The sequence below is a fragment of the Lactuca serriola genome, chromosome 1 (genome assembly GCF_051521515.1).
Source record: "Lactuca serriola cultivar US96UC23 chromosome 1, Lser_US96UC23_V15, whole genome shotgun sequence".
Lineage (NCBI taxonomy): Eukaryota > Viridiplantae > Streptophyta > Magnoliopsida > Asterales > Asteraceae > Lactuca > Lactuca serriola.
In genome coordinates this window covers 17792245-17811961 of record NC_136408.1, presented here as the reverse complement: position 1 = coordinate 17811961, position 19717 = coordinate 17792245, and the positions used below count along the sequence as shown (strand labels likewise).

The 19717-nt window shown below is 32.6% G+C and overlaps 1 protein-coding gene across 2 annotated transcripts; it reads right to left on the bottom strand.

The window, feature by feature from the left end:
* Positions 1-10756: 10756 nt before the first annotated feature.
* LOC145061355 (agamous-like MADS-box protein MADS2) lies at positions 10757-14595 on the bottom strand. Of its 2 annotated transcripts, XM_079008896.1 has the most exons (9): positions 14272-14595; positions 12621-12699; positions 12239-12300; positions 11992-12091; positions 11749-11790; positions 11613-11654; positions 11299-11435; positions 11045-11192; positions 10757-10950 (listed from the first exon to the last, which is right to left on the bottom strand). In XM_079008896.1, exons 1-8 carry the CDS (start codon positions 14454-14456, stop codon positions 11090-11092), a joined length of 750 nt encoding a protein of 249 aa, XP_078865022.1. In that variant the 5' UTR covers positions 14457-14595; the 3' UTR covers positions 10757-10950; positions 11045-11089. The 2 variants fall into 2 exon arrangements, with proteins under 2 accessions (XP_078865022.1, XP_078864955.1); XM_079008829.1 differs by lacking the exon at positions 10757-10950 and having other exon boundaries at positions 10958-11192.
* Between the last annotated feature and the right edge of the window lie 5122 nt (positions 14596-19717).

The window sequence follows — 19717 nt, the reverse complement described above, 5'->3', positions numbered from 1 at the left end:
TGGTATCAAACCACTAGATCTCATTCTTGGGGCTAAAAAAGGACCAAAACTCATATATTATAGATCTAATCCATTAATGAACAAGTTCATAGCTTTTTACCTCAAACAAGCTGGAAATGAAGCAAATAATCAAGATCTACAAGCACTTTCTTGATCCAACACCTTGTACCAAGCTTCTACTTCTTGAATATGGACCAAAACACACCAAAATGGACACAATGAGCTCAAAATACAAAGGAGAGGCTTAGGGTTTTGAATATGGGGCTAAAAGGTCAGAGGATGCTTAGAAAAGAGGGTTTCATAAGCCATAAAGGAGATTACATAGTGTCCATCTTCGAAAATTAGGGTTTTAAGAATCCTTACATACACCCCGCGTACAAGATTGTACACTCCGTATACATTTCCGGAACCCCGTACAAGCCTCGTATGAGTACACTAAGCGTACCATGTGGTATGCCCCGAATACTTGCTTTGCATCTTGTACGCCAAGCGTACCCCACATACAACACAAGGAACAAAATGCAACTTTTACATAATACAAGGGCAATAATGAAACATCCCAGGATTCAAGGTTACACATGCGGAACATACAAAGAAACCCAAGTGGTAAGAAACTAGCTCATATCACACTAGAAGTTTGGAAATCATGGCAAGCTAAATGGAATACAGATGAATACAAGTAGAAATCTAATCAGAACAAGATAAATAGGTGTATTGGGGTGGCTGATGGAATACCACAACATACCTATAACGTTGGATCCAATTCTCATTTAAAGGTGGCTTCTGATTTGGTGAGTTTTTTTAAATGGTTCATCAAAATTTGTATGTTTATATATGTATCTGTATATTTATTTTACATTTTATGGTGTTTATACAAAAGAGGAAATTAGGACGTCAACCACCACATAGTGAAGTTTTCTTGTATACATATACAAGGAATCATCATGGAGTCACATTTACAAATGAAAAAGATAGAAAATTTCATGTAACATTCATTTCAATGCAAACTTTTATATTGTAGAGTTCATGTTATTTATAACTTTGATATATTTTAAATTATTATTACTTTGTAGGCTACCTTTACAAAAAAAAGGAAGAGTTGGAAGTTGTGGGTGAAGAAGTTGAGGAGGATCTAACGTTTTATGATGTTATTGGTGGTCGTGCAAGAAAAGAAGTCTGTATGGATGTGACTCATATGCAAAAGCAGTTCCCATTAATAGGGGTACAACAGAAGTGTCTAATTACATTACAGAAAAAAATGGCGAACTAGAAGAATTAATGGAGCTTATTAAACAACACAAAGACCAAAATGAAGAACTTAAGGAGATAATGAAGCCCAAAGATGGCCAATATAACATAAGAATCGAGAAGCTTAATAAAAAACTACAATTGGCAATGGCTATTAATGGTTTTCAACAACTACAGAATTCATAAAATGTTAATGTGTTTATTGCAAAGTATTTATTTTAGATTAGCCACTTTCATTTTCGATGTAGTAAAACTTTATTCTTTTATTTAATGTTATAAATTTTATTTGATCTTTTCTTAAATTTGTTTTTATATATTAGTACAAATTAATTTTGTTTTAATTTGTAAATTAATTAGATATCCTAAGATATATAGCTTTGCAACAAAAATAATCCTACGTAATTTGCTATGGAATATAGATCACATATTTTGCTAGGGATTAAGCACAACAGATTCCGCTAAGGATTAATCACCATGGATTTAGTTAGGGATTAATCACCACATATTTAGCTAGGATTAATAACCATGGATTTTGCTAGGCATTCATCGCCATAGATTTAGCTAGGGATTAATTACCACATATTTTGCTAGGAATTCATCACCATGTATTTTGCTACAGATTCATCACCATAGTATTCACTAGGGATCCACTACAACAAAATTTGTGATGGAAGATCTACTATGGAATTCACCATGGAATACGACCACGGAATACACGAAAGAATACCATCTACAATGTATTTCATTTTGTTGTTACATTTGCGACGAAATTATTGTTTCTCTCGCAAACCCTTGCTACGGGTTTTTTGGGACGAAAATGGGTCGCTGGAAATTCCATCGCTATTCGCCTTTTGCAACATAATTTCAACTTTTTACAACGGATTCCTACCATTGCAATACCAGTTTTTTCTTGTAGTGATCTTAGATTTTGTAAGTTAGTTGATAGTTTTGAAACAATGTGACAAAAGTGAATTGTAACTGAACGGTGACACTACTAGAAAAACATCCTTTTACGACGCGCAATGTGTGTCGTAAAAGGCTCAGACAACGCGCAAATGCGTGTCAAGGAAGGCCCTGTCATAAAGAGAGACGACACGCTTTTGCGCGTCGTCTATTTACGACGCGCATTTACGACACACATTTACGACGCGCAGTTATGACACGCAATGCGTATCAAGGAAGGCCCTGTCATAAAGGAAGACGACACGCATTTGCGTGTCGTAACCTTACGACGCGTGTGTTTATGACACGCAATGCGTATCAAGGAAGCCCCTGTCATAAATGAAGATGACACGCATTTGCATGTCATAAACTTCAGTAACCATTTACGATATGCATTTACGACGCGTCTTTACAATACTCATTTACGCATAATACAAAAATATGTAAACAAATATATACCAAAAACATCATGTCAAAAAATTGTAATACATTTACATTAAGGGGATCTAATTGTACATTGTTATTAAGAGGTTTTCCCTAACTATATAACATAATACTAAATTGCTATTAAGGGACACCTTATGCAATGTAATGCTATACAAACTAAAAAGATATACACAAAGATGATAAACATCAAATTCCAACTAAGTAGAGTTGAATCTTGCCTTTCATACTTCTTTAAGACTAATATTGAACCCCTGCTCCGATAATTCTTGTGACCTGATCAAATAAAAGTCAAAAAATTAATATGTTAATACAATTATTAGAAGAATCAAACTTGGAATGTTAGTTGTAAAAGACGAAATTACCCTTTTCTCCATCCAAAGAATTTGGGATTTGGAATAAATACACTACAATATGAATTACCTAATATCAACAATGACAAACACAATGACAAGAATACCCACATACAAATGGTAAATATTATCTGTAAAGCTATCAACAATGATAATCACAATGACAATCTTTGATCATATAAACTAGAGAGTATATCATCACAATTCCATCTAACACCACCCATTAGAACACGTAAAGCTACTCAACCAACATATCATGTCATGTAATGTATTTTTTGTCAGTATATCTTCACATAGAAAACAAAAGTGAAATAAATAAAAATAACAACCTTCTCATTTACTGAAAATGGATATTGTTCACATATATGGGAGCCATTTTTAGAATTACCATCCCCATTTACCTGAAATCATTCATGCCATTTTAACTCAAATAATTTATTTATAGTAAAAAATATATATTTATAATTATAGTGTTTTGATTATATAATATATACCCATCTGTCACTGACTCTTCATTCGTCATAAGAATGAACAAATATTTTAATTAATTACCTTGAAATGATAATAATATAAATACTATAACACCATGGCATGGTATATTTGAATAATACCTAGTGTAGTATCCAAGATAAGACGTTGACTTGTTGCTTGAGCAGATTTTGCAGTGTATGCTTTAAGGGCATCATCCCACCGTTGCAGCTTTTCATACCTTGTATTTGGAAGCAACATAAACAATTAATATTTTGAGAAAATAAGACAATGTAAATGATTTCAGGGTCCTGGAAATATACCATGATTCCTTCAGTTGTAAATCCAAACAGCATCCCATATATAGTTATATACTTAAGAGAGTGAAAAAAGGAAAGTGAGCTAGTTTCTATATATGCTTACCCTCCAAAAAGATAGAAGTGAAAGTATCCAAAAGAAAGCACTTATCCACCTTGATTCCTTATATGCAATCCACACCTGATCAAAAGAAGCAGTCAAACATTATTGTTATAACAAAAGTTGAAAAATCTCCTTTTCACTATAGTTGGAAAGTATATAATAAACAAAGACTTACTGCTACAGTGACAATACAAAAATAGAAATCGGTTGTTGTTGCTATCATGCACCTGTGAGCATTTACAACTATGTATGAGCATTTACTATTACACGTTTTTACATAAATTAAATAAAAGGGAAATTTTAAATGGTACCTTGATAATACATTGGCATTGAATGTAGATCCATCAACGATAAGCACATAAATAAAAGTTCCCAGCATCAAGTAGCCTAGTGCAGAAATGATTATTTTTGCAATTAAAACAAAATGTCCCCTTTTGTATCCCATGGCATCCCTATATAAGCCAAATATATAATAAAATTACAAGCATTTTAGCAAACATTTTTACTTGATTTTAGTTTTTGTTATCGTTATTGGACATGTCCCTCAAAAGATATAATGGATCCTTTAATGATTCTTCTGGTGACAACTTAAAGAACTGCAGAGCCACGTATCATTTGTAATAGGGCTGTAGAAGGAATGAAAATTTACTTAAAACATGTTACACTTGTAATTAATAGTAATAATAATAATAATCAAGTTTAATTACCTTCCTGCAAAAAGTACAACAGGTATCAATACAGCTGCCTTGATCCAGCATGATTCCTTGTAGACTATCCAAGCCTAAGATTGCAAGTATATACACAACCACATATAACTCCATTTGATTCAACAAGTAAAAGAGAGAAGCATATATATATATATATATATATATATATATATATATATATATATATATAAATCCAAATATTACTGTAAAGTCTGAATATAGAGGGATTTTGTGGATAGAACAGATTCAGAGTTCAAATTGATGGAAAACAAAACAACAAACTTAGCCTTGTAATTTGTAACTGAAATGAACTTTCTTACCAGTATAACACCAAGATTTATGTAAAAGTTTATCAGTGTCATTACCAACCACCTGCAATTAACAGAAAAGTGATAAAGTATAGAAGAAATTACATTTTCATGGATAAAAAAATTACAATTATATAACTATGTATTCAATTTTCCAAAGGAAAACAAATCTCCAACAGCTGTAATTTAAGCTCGTGACTTACCTTGAAGTTAGGTCAACACAGCCACCATATAAAAACATGCCAAAAGGTACCACACAAGTCAGAAGACTCCTTGTACCTTATTAATCTCTTTTCCTGCTCACCATTAGACCACACAGCTTGCAATGAATTATCCTATAGCAAAGAGCATGACATGAGAGTCTTGAAGATGGGGTTTTAAGGAAAATTAATAAACAAATATCATTTCTTAAACTAAAAACAGAAACAGAAACAGAAAATGTCTCCTACTTGTATTTCATTTTGTCTCAGCAAAATCAATCACAAACAGTAAATGGCTTGATCAATTTGCATTCAGAACTAGTTCTTGCACTGGTTTGGGGGAAGAGGAAAGAATAACAAAACTGTTATAGCTGAAAGTTTTGTGTTTTTAGATGCCTGACCTAGAACTAGTTCTCGCACTTGCAACGTCTGGATGCAAGCCATGATCGAATAAGGTAACACGTTATACAAGTTCATATTTCCTTACCATGATTGAGTGATGATGGTAATTTATAAAACAGAAGAGGAAAATCCATGCTTTAGGACCAAGAACACACACACACACACACACACACACACACACACACACATATATATATATATATATATATATATATATATATATATATATATATATATATATATATATCAGTTGCCCATACAACCATTTAAGGAAGTAACTAATTTTTTAGTGCTAGTGGAACTGGTATCCAATCCATGGGTGATAGCCCCTATGGACCAAGCGTTTTACATGAGTTCATGGACTAACTGTGGCATAAATACATACAAGAAAAAGAAAGTTTTGGCTTATTTCTTAAACATTCAAATGAAAAAAAACATTTCTTTTCAACAAACCTTTGAGACCAGTGTCTGTAAGTAGCAAACAGGAAAAACACCATAACTACGCTGTACAATGCAATTGTGGGGATACTGATACTTCCGGGTGCTTTCTTCTTCTTGTTTTGTTGTAACAAAGCTTGAGGTTTAATCCTCGCCATGAAGCCTATAAAGCTTTATTGTACAATATGGTAACGCTTGCTGCACAAAAAGAAAAAAAAAAGAAACTAATAAACTCCCATCGACTGCAAAAGTACAAGTTAACAAAGTCTCCATCACATATACATGTGTGGACTATAACCACCACAGGAGATGACCCAACCCAATATTCTTAAAACTCAATGATTCATGAGACTAAATGATATGCGATCTCAATAATTATCCCAGTCTGTATGTAGCAGATCTTTAGCAATCAGAAGACTAGATTCTTGCTTGCTTGATTGCTTGGAATACATGAACAAAAAGAATTTTACAATTTACCAAATAAAGAAGACGGTCTTGAAATTAGCAAGACATATTGTGAAATCCTCCTAAGAGAGAGAAACTATGGTTTTGAACAGTTGAAAGAGTTGCAGACGATTGAAAAATCAAAGTCATGTTTGTGAAGAGCGTGAGCATCAAAACCCTAAAAGAACTAGAAAGGGTAGAATGAAAATCAAGCAAGAGCACAGGGGTACCTGAAGAGAAGAATGAAATCTTGTTCGAGCAAATGATGTTGGAGGGTTTCCGGATTGCGATTCCGATGTAGTTTCTAACAGAAAGCAGTCCTGTTGTCCAATTCCATATAGAAGTGCAGTGCTTCGGCCTTTGAGCGTAACAATCGTGTTTGGGCCCATGTTTCCAGAAATTCAAGTATCCGCTTTTGGGCTTTTATAATCTTTCATCAATACCGAAAGATGCTTAGAACAAATGAGAATTAGAAACAAACGAGAATCAAGATTTGCATTCTTAATACTGAGACTTGAGCGTATAATAGTGAATTAGGGCTTTTTCTGACAAGTTCAACATCGAGTGGGAGATATGGTGGTTCCAGTGGGTAGAAATAATTGAGCCTTGATCGATGTCAACGAACTGGGAAGAATCGGTGGCGGCGGTTGGAGTGCAAGGGAAAGAAGCAAGCAACAGTTGATGTAGGGAGGCGGAGGAAGATCGGAGAAGATTTTTGTGGTCAAAGAACACACCCAGAGCTAAAGAGGGGAAACAAGGAAGGAAGGCGGGTTTTCTAATTTTTTTGATTTCCTTTTTCCCGCTGCTAGTTGCTGAAGAGCGCGTTTCTAAAATTATAAAGCGACATTTCTAGACGACACGTCTTTAACATAAGCGTCCTCCGTGTTTTTTTGTGAGACACTAATTTTAGGGCACGCGAAAATGCGCGTTATAAATTCTTCAAATTTCTAAAGATCTGACATTATTTTTAAGGCACACCCTTTTGCGTATCATTAATTAGTGCGTGTCATAAAAAGCGTATCATTAAAGGTCTGTTTTCTAGTAGTGTTGATTAATTAAATAGAGATTTATTTATGTTCAAAATGTGAGATACCATTAGTCAATCAATCTATTTTTGTGTTTTACTTTGCATGTTTTAATTCTAAAAATATTAATTTATTCGAAATGCCACAGTCAGTTATACGTTGGGGGTAAGTATTGATTTAAGACTATCATGAATCGTTTGTAGATTATCCAAAAGGATTAGACATTGCATAGGGATTGCTGCAATATTCACGAGTACTTAGAAAATTGGAATTTTTAGTATTGGTTAAACCCGCACTTAGAGATTACTTCATGGATTTTAATCAGAAGTAATTTTAAGAGATGATAATATCTTTTATTCTTAAAAAACAGAGATATATAAGTCATAGTTTGCAAATCAATTGTGCATTGGTTTACTCCAACATATCTCGTAACTGGGTGCTTTAAAGTGTAATTCCATGTACGATTTGGTTAATAAACTATATGATTATATAGTCAAAGTTTATTCGTTCCTTTTTCCTTAACAGGAAAAGCGATATATTTCGGTTCATCAATGATTTGATATTGACATAATAGTGCTAGACCTAGCTGGGACTAAATTGACATGTTCAATTAATAGTCTGATGATGTCATTTCAAATCAGGAAATCGAGAAATAAAATCTTCGACAATGAGATTGATTCTAATCCATGTCTTGGGTCCGTGCGATATCAAGAAGAACGAAGGGATAGTTGATCATTTATCTTAGTACCAACGTATAATCAGAGTTTGGCAACGTCTTTGGAAAACACTCTTTACAGGTTATTCGGAGTTATACTTGTAATTGTAGTTAGCGACTTATCCAAATGTGAGACTGTTGGATTAAGGTGTCTAAGGTCCTAACTACAAAGGGTTTTTGATTAGCTTATTTCGAATCAAGCAAAAGGTATGTGGTTTACTCATGAATTTGATTTCCTAGGGTTTATAGTATTTGTTTTAAATGTATGTTGCTATTAATAGGGGAACGTATAGATCCAATTTAGTTTGCATGTATCCTTAAGAGTTAAGTGAAATTCCGCATGTACAATGTAATTGTAACCTAAAAATACCAATACATATGAGATCTTTATCTGAAACTCAATGCCATTACAGTGACAAAAAGTATTTCTGGAAAAAAAGAGGATGAAAGTGAAGATGCCAACTTCATATATGAAAATGAAACCAACATAGGGAAGTAATGTTCATGGCAATTAAGGAGCTTGAATCTTTAGTTAATGATATTTTTGGATTAAGGTGTCTAAGCTCATAACTAAATTGGTATAAACTTGCAAATAGAAGAAAAGTCATTTTTGGGTTGCCCTCATGACCAGTAATAGCTAAAAATGATATTAGGAGAGAGAGAGAGAGAGAGAGAGAGAGAGAGAGAGAGAGAAATTATTGTTAATATATTATATGATTAATATATATTAATTGGGAATAGATAATCATATGTTAATTTGTTATGTGATTAATAAATTAACATCATATCAATAGTTAAATAATTGATTTGTTAATTTATATAGTTAATAAATTAATAAGAAATCAATTAGAATTAATTAATTATTAATCAGAATTAATATGAAATTATTTCAAGATTAATTGGAATTAGTTAAAGGTGCAATTGGTGAATTATAATTGTTCAATAGTTAAACAAAAGAAACAATTCTAGAACCCTCCGTGGCATGGACGGTTTTGGAGGGGTTCTTAGGGTTTCTAAAAGCTTCCTGGTTGTAGATAAGGAAATAATTTGAATTGAGATTAAATCTATTATTTAATCAATTTAAATCTTGTTTGGTCTCCATGTTACCTAAACTATAAATAGGGCCCATTGGCTTATTATTTTGTTCATATCTTTACCTACAAGCTTCAGAATGAAATTGATGTCCCTCTCCTTTCTGTCATCTTTATTCTAGGATTTCTAGGGTTTTAGGAACAAACCACTAGCGACACTAAACTTTTGCTGCTTGCTTTCTAAGGTTCTCAAGAAGGATATTAATGTGATTATTTGCTACACTAATCAAGAGGTATGTAACCCTAATCTTATGTACATTTTGATTATAATAGGTTACCATTAGGGTTCTTGATGTTCATATTTTATTGATATTAATAGAGAAAATATAGATCCAAATATGTTGCATGTGAACGTAAAAGTTAAGTAATTTGTCGCCTCATACATAAATTTATTACCTATAAAACCCATCAAATGCATGGTACCCGGATGATGAATGTGATTGACCATGTGAAAAAGAAGCAAAGTGATGAGTGTGCCCATAAATGATACTCGTCATGGGAATGTCAAAGGGAATGATGATGCTTGAAGTTTGAATGTTTCAAGGTAATGAATATTATGGAAGCAATCTAGGTTATAAGGGTATGTTAAAATTTAACCTAGATTGTTAAGTTAGCTATATTAGATTCTATCAACTGTGATGTAAACCAAGGTATTGGTTCTTGAATCGTTGTTTCATTGGGGTATACCCCAAAAGTTGTCACTTGTACTGTTGTACATAAAGAGGCACTATTTATCATATTAGGATGTATGCATATAAATTAAAAAATCAAGTGCATGCATGTATGTTTGTTTTTGAAATCTTATCTCTTTCTCCAACCTTTTGTGGCAACTATTAGTGTGATCGAATCGTGGTTCCAACAATTAGATTAGACACAAAAACGACAGATAGGGTTTAACCACAGAGTTTCATGCGGGTTGGTGTCGATGAGCTTTAGTGACAACAACCATTACTTCCGGCAACACCTAATGCGAATGTTTGGTGTCGCAGTTCATAGTGGTTGTGGCCACTAAAGCCCAATACTCTTGTAAAATGTAAGTGCGTTGCATTTCTTTAACCTTCATAACATACAAGCTCTAGCTCTATCTATATGATAATTAAATGCATGATTGGGCTTACTTTTTATCGTTTCAAACAATATGAAAGAATAATGAGGGACAATTTTGCATTATTAATATTCTAAGTCAAAATAACAGCGAAAAGTTATAACAATTAACTTCTATATATAACGTATAAGTTTTCAGATTTCCATATTTATACCATTTAGTTAGTATTTTGCTAAGTTGTATTCAAACCAGAACACCAAAGTACCTTACAGGTAATGGTGTGCAATCTCTTTTACCTTTTACCTTTTCTAGGAATGAAAAAAAAAATCTAGCATACATATGTTCGTGTGTCAGCTACCTGACAAAGAACAATGTCATTAAATCAAACACATAAATGAATGACTAGTTTATATGTTATTTCTCCCATCAACCATGTATTTTTTTTAACCTAACTCCTTACAGACGGATTACTACAAATATGTTTTTGATCAAAATAAAGAAGTTAACCAAAAAAATAATTCATGATGATTATCTTGAATTGAACATAGATCAAAAAAGTTGTACTTCAACCAAAATAATAATAACAAATCCAGATTGCTTAAAATCTTATACAAATTAAGTACATACATGCCAAGAATCCATGGGTTCTTCAAATCAAGGTCATCGTCGTCCTCTCAACGACTTATGAAGCCTTCAATCTCTTGGGAGAATAATTACAAATTTGCATAAACACACATAATACACACACTAAAAAAATAAAATGATATCAGTTTGGTTCTAAAAGAAGAAATTACCTTATTTTTACCCGTGGGAGACTTAGGGTGATGCAATTTCTTCTACTACAGCATCCATCCTGGAAACAACCCATTTGGATTGTTTCCATTGACACCAGCAACGTTCATCTCATCGGAGCCAATAGGGTTATATCTTAATCCACTGAAACTGAAAAAGCATTTGGAAAAGGAGTCCCTTTTAGTTCAAACTATATATAGTGCTATTATTTTAAATTTAAAACCTTCTGTTTTAAGCTTGAAATCCGTAAAAACACCTGGTGTGCATGGTGGAGTTCAATCCAAGAGGCTGGAAGAAATCGTCAGAGTGTGTAGGAAGGGGATTATACGGAATGGTTTGTGCTCCACCTTCCCACATTTGCCTAACTGGAAATTCCTGAGCATTTTCTTCCAACTGCACAAAACATCTCTTCAGTAATCTGTTTCTTTCACTTTAAGCTAACTATAAGGGATGTATAAAAAAAAAAACTCATGCAATGCTCAGGATATATATATGCTTGATATCTGTGTTGTAGTGAATGGAGTATTATATTAATTAGTGTGTTGAGAGAAGAGAGAGAGAGAGTAATACCTTTTTCCTTAAGGCTTTATTTGTTTCAGCAAGAACTTGCTCCTGTAGATTTAATCCGCCATCAATTAAAGGGTAAAATTAAAAACCTAAAACATTCAAGAGTGCACTGATGTTTTTAGATCGGATGCATGCATACCTTTCTTTGGAGTTCAGCAAGCTGATCCAACATGCATTGAGTCTGAAATTTCAAGAACAAAACATCTATATATAAGCTTATGAACCTAATATATGATCTTCCACGCTTGCTTATATGAAAGGTTAATTAGTCTATACGTATATGTCCACCCATTTCTTAATTAGTGAAATATCTCTTTCTTGTATGTAAGCAATATATGACTTTAATGAAAAAAGAACGACCAGGATAGCCTCAAGTTTATACCTTCGTTGATCTGATCTTCCTCAAAGACATCTCCAGTTGGTGCTCAAGTTGCTCCAGCTCCTTGGTGTTTAATGGGGTCAAATCTTCTCCGAGAAGATTTCTACAGGATTAATTTGATTACCAGTTTAATTAGGGCATCGAGGATATTTCAACAACAATTTTAATTTACGATTAGAGAAGTCAGACTATTTTGGATGAATAAAGTGCTCAGAACTCTACATGGTAACGTTTGGAATCAGTGTCATACCTTTGTGACCGTTGCAGAACTTCCACTCTTGCCTTTAGCCTCAGATATTCATGGTAGTTATACTGCTCAACCATTAATTAGCTCAATGTTAATTACTAAGATTAATCATAAAATAAAAGTGATGACCCCATATATATTGGATCAAATTGATACTTTATTTATATATGCGTCAATAGCTCATTTTGGTTATAATTGTGCATCTTTACGCATCAATGGCTCTACAGATCTTCTTCTCCCACATGTGGGTGTTATAGTGTCAAAAAGGGAGAGACTTTGATGTAACAAGGTGTGATTATTTTGTGTATGATGGAAGAAGTACAAGTTTTAAATGTACATACAGACTCAAAATGGTTGCGGATTTTAAAATACGATAGCAACAAACCTGGCTCTCATTTTCTGGTTGGGTGGCTTTCAATGATCCATAACTACAGCTGTGGTACTTCTCCAGTGTTTTCACCATGCTGAAAATGGAAGATTCAAGAACAAAAAATTAGCAACTGGGAAAAAAATAATAGGTACTTAGAAAACCCTCTTTTGAATTAAGCTGAAATTAATTAAGGAAAGACCCGAAGTACTGATGCTCTAAATTGACCTAATTCATTGCTACACATGCCTAAACATGTGTTTCCACTTCAGGCGAAGTAGCACACCACTAACTAGATGCTATATCATCAAAATTTTGCTAACAAAAAAAAACCCATATGCACAATCAACATCATAAGATTCAAAATGTGTTAAAATATCTAACATCGACGACTCAAAAGCATACCGTAGTCGTATACAAAACAATGATAATTCTAGTAATTAATATATAGGAAAAACTAAAAAGAAAACATTTCTCGGTGAAAAACTTATTTACACTGAAATTGAGGGCATGTGAGGCACCAGAGAATATATTTCTTGAATTCTTGAGCTAGATCAGTCTTATAAGAACTTCGGATAAACTTGACTACTAGAAGTGGGTCTTGGATGTGTTCCCCACGCAATTAAAAATTAAAAACAAAATAGTGACGCTCTTTGCTTTAGATTTTGCTCAACTTTCATTTTATACTTGGAATAAATTAATTACTCAAAGCTAGAGCCAGATCGTGTTTGAAAGATCAATTAAGATCAAATGATTAAACATAAACTGTTAAATGATAATTCTTATAAAATTGTGTATATATACATCATTTTTATCACTTTGTGATGTTCAAAGTAAGAAATGATGAAGAGGAACGATCCATTTTTTCAAGTATATAATAAATTCATTAGCAATTAACTAAAAAATTGTAACAAAGAATAGATAGTATTTTTTAATAAACTACACACAAATTAAAATAATAATATCAACTTCTTTACTAGCTAGGGTTGCAAAATTCTATATTAGATATGAAGATTTAGTATATAGGGTTTCAAATGATTTGCGCTTTTGCAGCTTTTCCAGATCTCTTCTCTGATATAACATCTAATGAATCTGTTGAAAAATAAATCTGAACAGTATTTCGTAGATATATGATTTCTTTTTTAATTTGAAGGAAAATTAACGCAAGAAAAAAAAAACCTAAAATTAGTTCAAGAAATCAAAATCTCATGACCTCAAGACACAAAAAAAAAAACTAATAAATAATTGACCTTCATGAAACAAAGAAAAATTAAAACTATGCTTGTAAAAGGCTAGATAATAAATCTATTTTGAAGATACATCAGATTTGAACCTGATAATAGGAAAATTAAATTAACAATAAATAATAAATTACAATGAAACAAGAAAAAGAACAGATCTTTATGAAACCCTTCATTTTAGTTGACCAGGATGAATCTCTTTAAATTTCCAAGTTTGTACAGTGGATAAAAGATCAAAAAATCTGTACATGCTTTTTTCCAAGATTTCAAAGAAAGAAAAAGATAGATCGTATGTAAATCTACTACTAATGAAAAGATTTCATAGTTTTCGTGTGTAAAGTACTATAGAAGATAAGAAAACATACAACCACACACAAAAAAAAAAAAAATCTATCATGAAAGATAGAGAAAAAAAAAAGTATATATACCTAGAACTGCTACAGAATTCATAAAGCTTTCCACGATTAGAGAAGATGATGAGAGCAACCTCAGCATCACAGAGAACTGAGAGTTCATAGGCTTTCTTGAGAAGTCCATTTCTTCTCTTAGCAAAAGTAACCTGCCGGTTAATTTTGTTCTCTATTCTCTTCAGTTCTACTCTCCCTCTTCCCATGATTATTAGTAGTTTGTTTCCTTTTTATTTGTGTGTTTTTTTCCTTTCTGCAAACAATTCTACTCTTGGTTAAGAGAAGACCCACTTTTAGAAGTTCCTTTAATTCATGAAACTTGTGTTTTGTATATAGATAAAACAGGAGGAGAGAGAGAAACTGAGTTCTCAAAAGAGAAATGTGAGAAGAAAATGGAAACCCTGGGGTGATCTATCTTTGGGCAACCCCCATCTACCATTGGTCTTTTCTATACATGACTGCCACTTTAATTCAATAATGAATACTCTACTCTCTTTTTAACTTTGTATTACTCTACACTCCACAATATACAATAAAATGGTATTTGAATTGATAATTAATTTGTTTCATTTTTATTTAATATTTTGTATCAAGAAACAATGATGTAACCACTGGATAAATAACAGAAATTTATACAAATGATTGAAATATATATATTGGTATTTAAACATCAAGCTTTTTATAAGTTGTTCTATTTTCAAATTAGTTTTCATTAGCTCGAATACATTTTATGTACATTGAGCTCACGGGTAAAATAAATTACGTACATGTAGCTTGATGCACCTCAAGTGCTCCATGTTTAATTATGATGAACAATTTTTTGAATTGGGTTTATTATGGATACATACTTACATATGTGAGATACGTACCTTATATATGTTAGCCAAATACTAAGTTTATTGTTGATACCTAGGTGATATCTTTATTTTTGGATTAAATATATATTGATAAACAACTTAGCTTTGGTTGGATCAACTCATATCATATATAGTCCCCTCGAAACTTGTTCATTGATGTTGTACATAATCCTCCGATACGTACTTTCTACGACCTAGGTTGCTCCTAGCTATATCTTACTAAAATATTGTCGTTACAAAAACTAATCTTACATTAACTGTCATGAAAATTATGCGAACCTGCTTTTATGTAAATTATTTTGTCTGAAAATAGTATTGTCATGTAAAAGGATATACGAAATGTTGAATGGATTCGTCTTATTGTTGCTTCTTCCTTATGCCCTTAATTTATGTAATATCAAGCGTGAAAATGATGGAATATATTTTTATTGAGTGCTCTACAGTAAAAAGCGATGAGATTGTTTCTCAAAAGATGGTGAGCTACATCCCAATTACCATTGTCTTGATCAACAACTTCATAGACACACTACTACAAATTGACCAATAGAAAATGCTAAATAAAATACGGTTCTTAAGGTTTCCGTATTAAATAACTTTAAATAAAAGGAGCACATAGTTTTGGAGATAATCGGTTTAATTCAAAGACCCATAACATATTTATCAATTTGGTTTGTCCGTTTAACAACATAATGGTTGCTAATGGACGGCCAATGGAATGGGGTAACACCTTGATTCGATCAAAACCTATCAAGGTTATCTACGGCAAGTCATTAGAATTTCAAGACCTGATTTGAGAGTTAGATTGCAAAATATATTTTGTTAAGCCAATGTATAGACAAATTTCACTTGTTTGTTCATTATCATTTATACGAAAGTTTATTGTTTGTTCAATCAGTGGTGCTTTATGTTACGAATTTATAGATTGGATGTGTCATTGTAAATTCTTCGTACTTCAGTATCGTGTGATGTAAGTAGAAATCTCTGTCTCTCTCTCTCTCTAAATGACATTAACTTATCAACTTTGTACACAAAGTCGGCATTAACTTAAACCTATTACATATTCTTTATCTACCTCTAAATTCCAACCTTTCTTCTACAAAGAGTTCATTATGCATTCATTTTTTACTATATCTTCCAACATTGCATTGTGGCTTCCATATTATTTTTTACATATCATATTACCTTTTGGGAAAATAAAGGCACCAAACCAACAAAATGCATCTTTTGATACTTATGTTACTTTTATGTTCAATTGTAGTATTTCCTAACACACCATGACTAGCCTCAATAGAAGACTTTGTGAATTTTAGACAATAATGGTGTCTCATAAGCAACAACTTGGTGGCTAAAACAATGTATAGTAGACAAAACCATGAATTTTTTTATAAATGATTTTAGTTATAACATACGGTTGTATGTAAGGAATTGTATTATATCATACATATAGAGTACGATTGTATAACTGAACTCTATTTAGGCATCAAATAGGAAACTCCCCCCCCCCTTTAGAATATGTTCTTATAACTGTACTTTATTACCTATTTTAACAATACACTATTATCGATTTTGTAGTAGTGACAAAACTGCAAGATTGGTCCATGTGATATTTAAAAAATTGTGCATAGAATCCAAAAAATTTCCAATTTGCATGGAAGGTCTAAAATTCATTTTTTTCGTGATTTTGGTCATGTTACACTTGAAATGTCAATTTTACCCTTTACATTTCATTTTTCCATTTTTCTTTATTTGTTTTGGTATTTAGATAATTAAGAAAAATAACAAATAAAATCCTACCCTACCCAACCCTCTACACCTGTACCTCTCTCTCTCTCTCTCACACACCCGCACACACACCCATATTCTTCCTCACATTCATCTGCAAAGTTAAACCTCTCATACACACATACATATATGTAAGGGCTCTTGAGTTTTTGAATCAACCAAAGATGGAATCCTTACTTGTATATTTGATCATTAGTAGTGAACCACGATCCAAACTATTTACAAGAATCATCGGCGCTCAGCTCACAACAAAATGGAAATGGTCCAAAATCGTGGTACACCTCTGGCTACACTTCACCCACCTCCCTCACTACGCTAACTCTAGGTTGAAAGTTCAATGTTTTCACAAATTTGATCTTAACTTTTGCTTTTACTCATCGGTCGGTAGCTAATGAAACCAAGTAACTTCTTGAGACGCTTTTAACTCTAGGGTATATCATCGACACATAAGTTGATGTCCACTGTACGTCGTTTAACAAAGACCCTTCCACCATCACCGTTGTTTGAACTGATTTCAGCTTTTCGGGGCTCTATGGAAGGAGATAAAATCTGAAATTGAGTAACAAAGCAACAATAGTGGTTCATGGAAAGAGAGGCGGGATAGAAAGAGGTTTAGAACCTCCATTCCAGTGAAGAAAATTGAACTCCTAAAATACAAACTCCAAAAAAGAGAGAAAAAGGGAGGCAAGAAAGAACATTTTCAGGTGAGGTGATGACTAAGATCATGGGATGAGGGAAGGTCGGTTTTTTTCTTGAGTAGTGTTTATTATGAAATAGAGAGAGAGGGGGGGGACTTTTGGGAACCATCAGACTTGAGGGGCATAATAGGTATCCAGAGTAAAGTCACTTCCATTTGCACCTTCAACTCCATGATAGTAAATGTTTGAGTAGTTGAAATGCGATGGGAGGTTGAAATATGTTGTGCGGTTCAAAGACGAAGAAGAAGGGTGATGAGAAGCTTATGAAGGTGGTGCACCTTTCATTATTGATGTTGTAGTGATTGTGTTCATATTAGGTGAAAGAGAGAAACCAACCAGTTATTACTGTTTTTATTATCTTCATTCTTTCATTGTTGTTCTTATTGTTGATCATGGACTTCATTTCTCTAAGTATCGAACTCACTTTCACACATGGAATAAAGAAAAAGGGATCACTAAAGCTTACTGAGTCATTGAAGAGATTGAAAACTAATCATACTTTGTGTTCCTTCCATTTTTGAGAGAGATAGAGAGAGAGAGAGAGAGAGAGAGCATTGGGGTAGGGTGGGCCTTTTTTTCTTTTTTCTTTTATTTTTAAATTAACAAAACATTAAAATAAAAACAAAAAAAGCAGAAAGGAAATTAAAAGGGAAAAATCTCATTTCAAGTTTATTAGGTACCAGAAACATAGAAAATCTTAATTTTGGACCTTTCATGCAAGTTGGAAACTTTTTGGACATTACATAGTTTTTGAATACCACAGGGACCAATCTTGCAGTTTTGTCAACTTCATAAAAATGACGTTGGCATGATTTTCTACCAGAAAGTTCAATTGAACATTGTAGTTGTTCTTCTTTCCCTTGTCTGGGTTATATGGAGCTATAGAAAGGAGTGTTTTCTCAATTGACTGATGATTAGGGCTCGGACATGTTCAATCACCATACAGATTCACTTGATTTAATTAATACCCTTATGAATAATATGTAAACGTGTTTAACTCTACCTCTTTGCTAGCTTTTAATTAATACAAATTCTTGCTGTAAAAAAATGATATAAGAACTATGCAACGTATATAAACCTATACTTTTGTTTAGTATGGTAAGCTATCATAAAAATGATAGTTTGATATTATTTTCCGAAATATCAAATTATACACTTATATTTGATTGTATACAAGTTTACATAGTGGATGTAACACTCAACTTGTCCTAAACATGGCATGCCCATGTTTAAATTTTATTATATATCTTTTTCATAGTGTTACTAATTGGACTTGAGGAGTTTTTAAATGTGACTTATTCTACTTGTTTTTATGCACTAATTTGCAATGAAGATGACAGAAAACATGTTGTCTAAAGCTTTGTAGGGGGGTCATTGTAACTGAATAAGATGTTATTAGTAGCATGGAAAAAGGTTCTTATATTCAATTAGAAAGTGGTAGTATGGGGATTGTTAGTCTCATGGAAGGAATTATAGCTCTTAAGGCTACATAATGGTGAAAAATTCTATATGTTAGTAATTGGTTATAAACTACAAGAAAATTGGGATTCTATGACTAAATTATCAACGACTTATTAATCAGTCCTAAATATCATGTATCTGGGACTAACGAATCAGTCTCAGATACTATCTAGGTTTGATTTTAATATCTGAATAATTTGAGTCTGGCTAGACATATTTGAGGATGAAGTTTAGTCCATAATACGTTTATACCAATTTAGGTTTGGAGGGAGACACATTATGGATTGTTTTTCAATGTTTAATAAACTATCACCAATTTTGACATTAGAGGGAAACTTATTAGGTACTAAATGTAACATCCCAAAATTTTCAAAAAAAAAAATATGTTTGGTGTAAAGAAAACATCATATATTATAAAACAAGTCAAAAAACCCGAATATCAGAGTGTCAAAATGCGGATATCATAAAATCTGCAAGTCGTAAGGCGCAGTCAAGCATTCAACTTTCCATGATCATCTGACATACCTGAAATATATTTAACCCAAAGCTATAAGCACAAAGCTTAGTGAGTTTCCTAAAATATTACATACAGCTCAACATAAATAATAACTATGGGTTATCAACAACGGTGTGGATTAACAACACATTTCAGGGGTTATTAGTAACCTT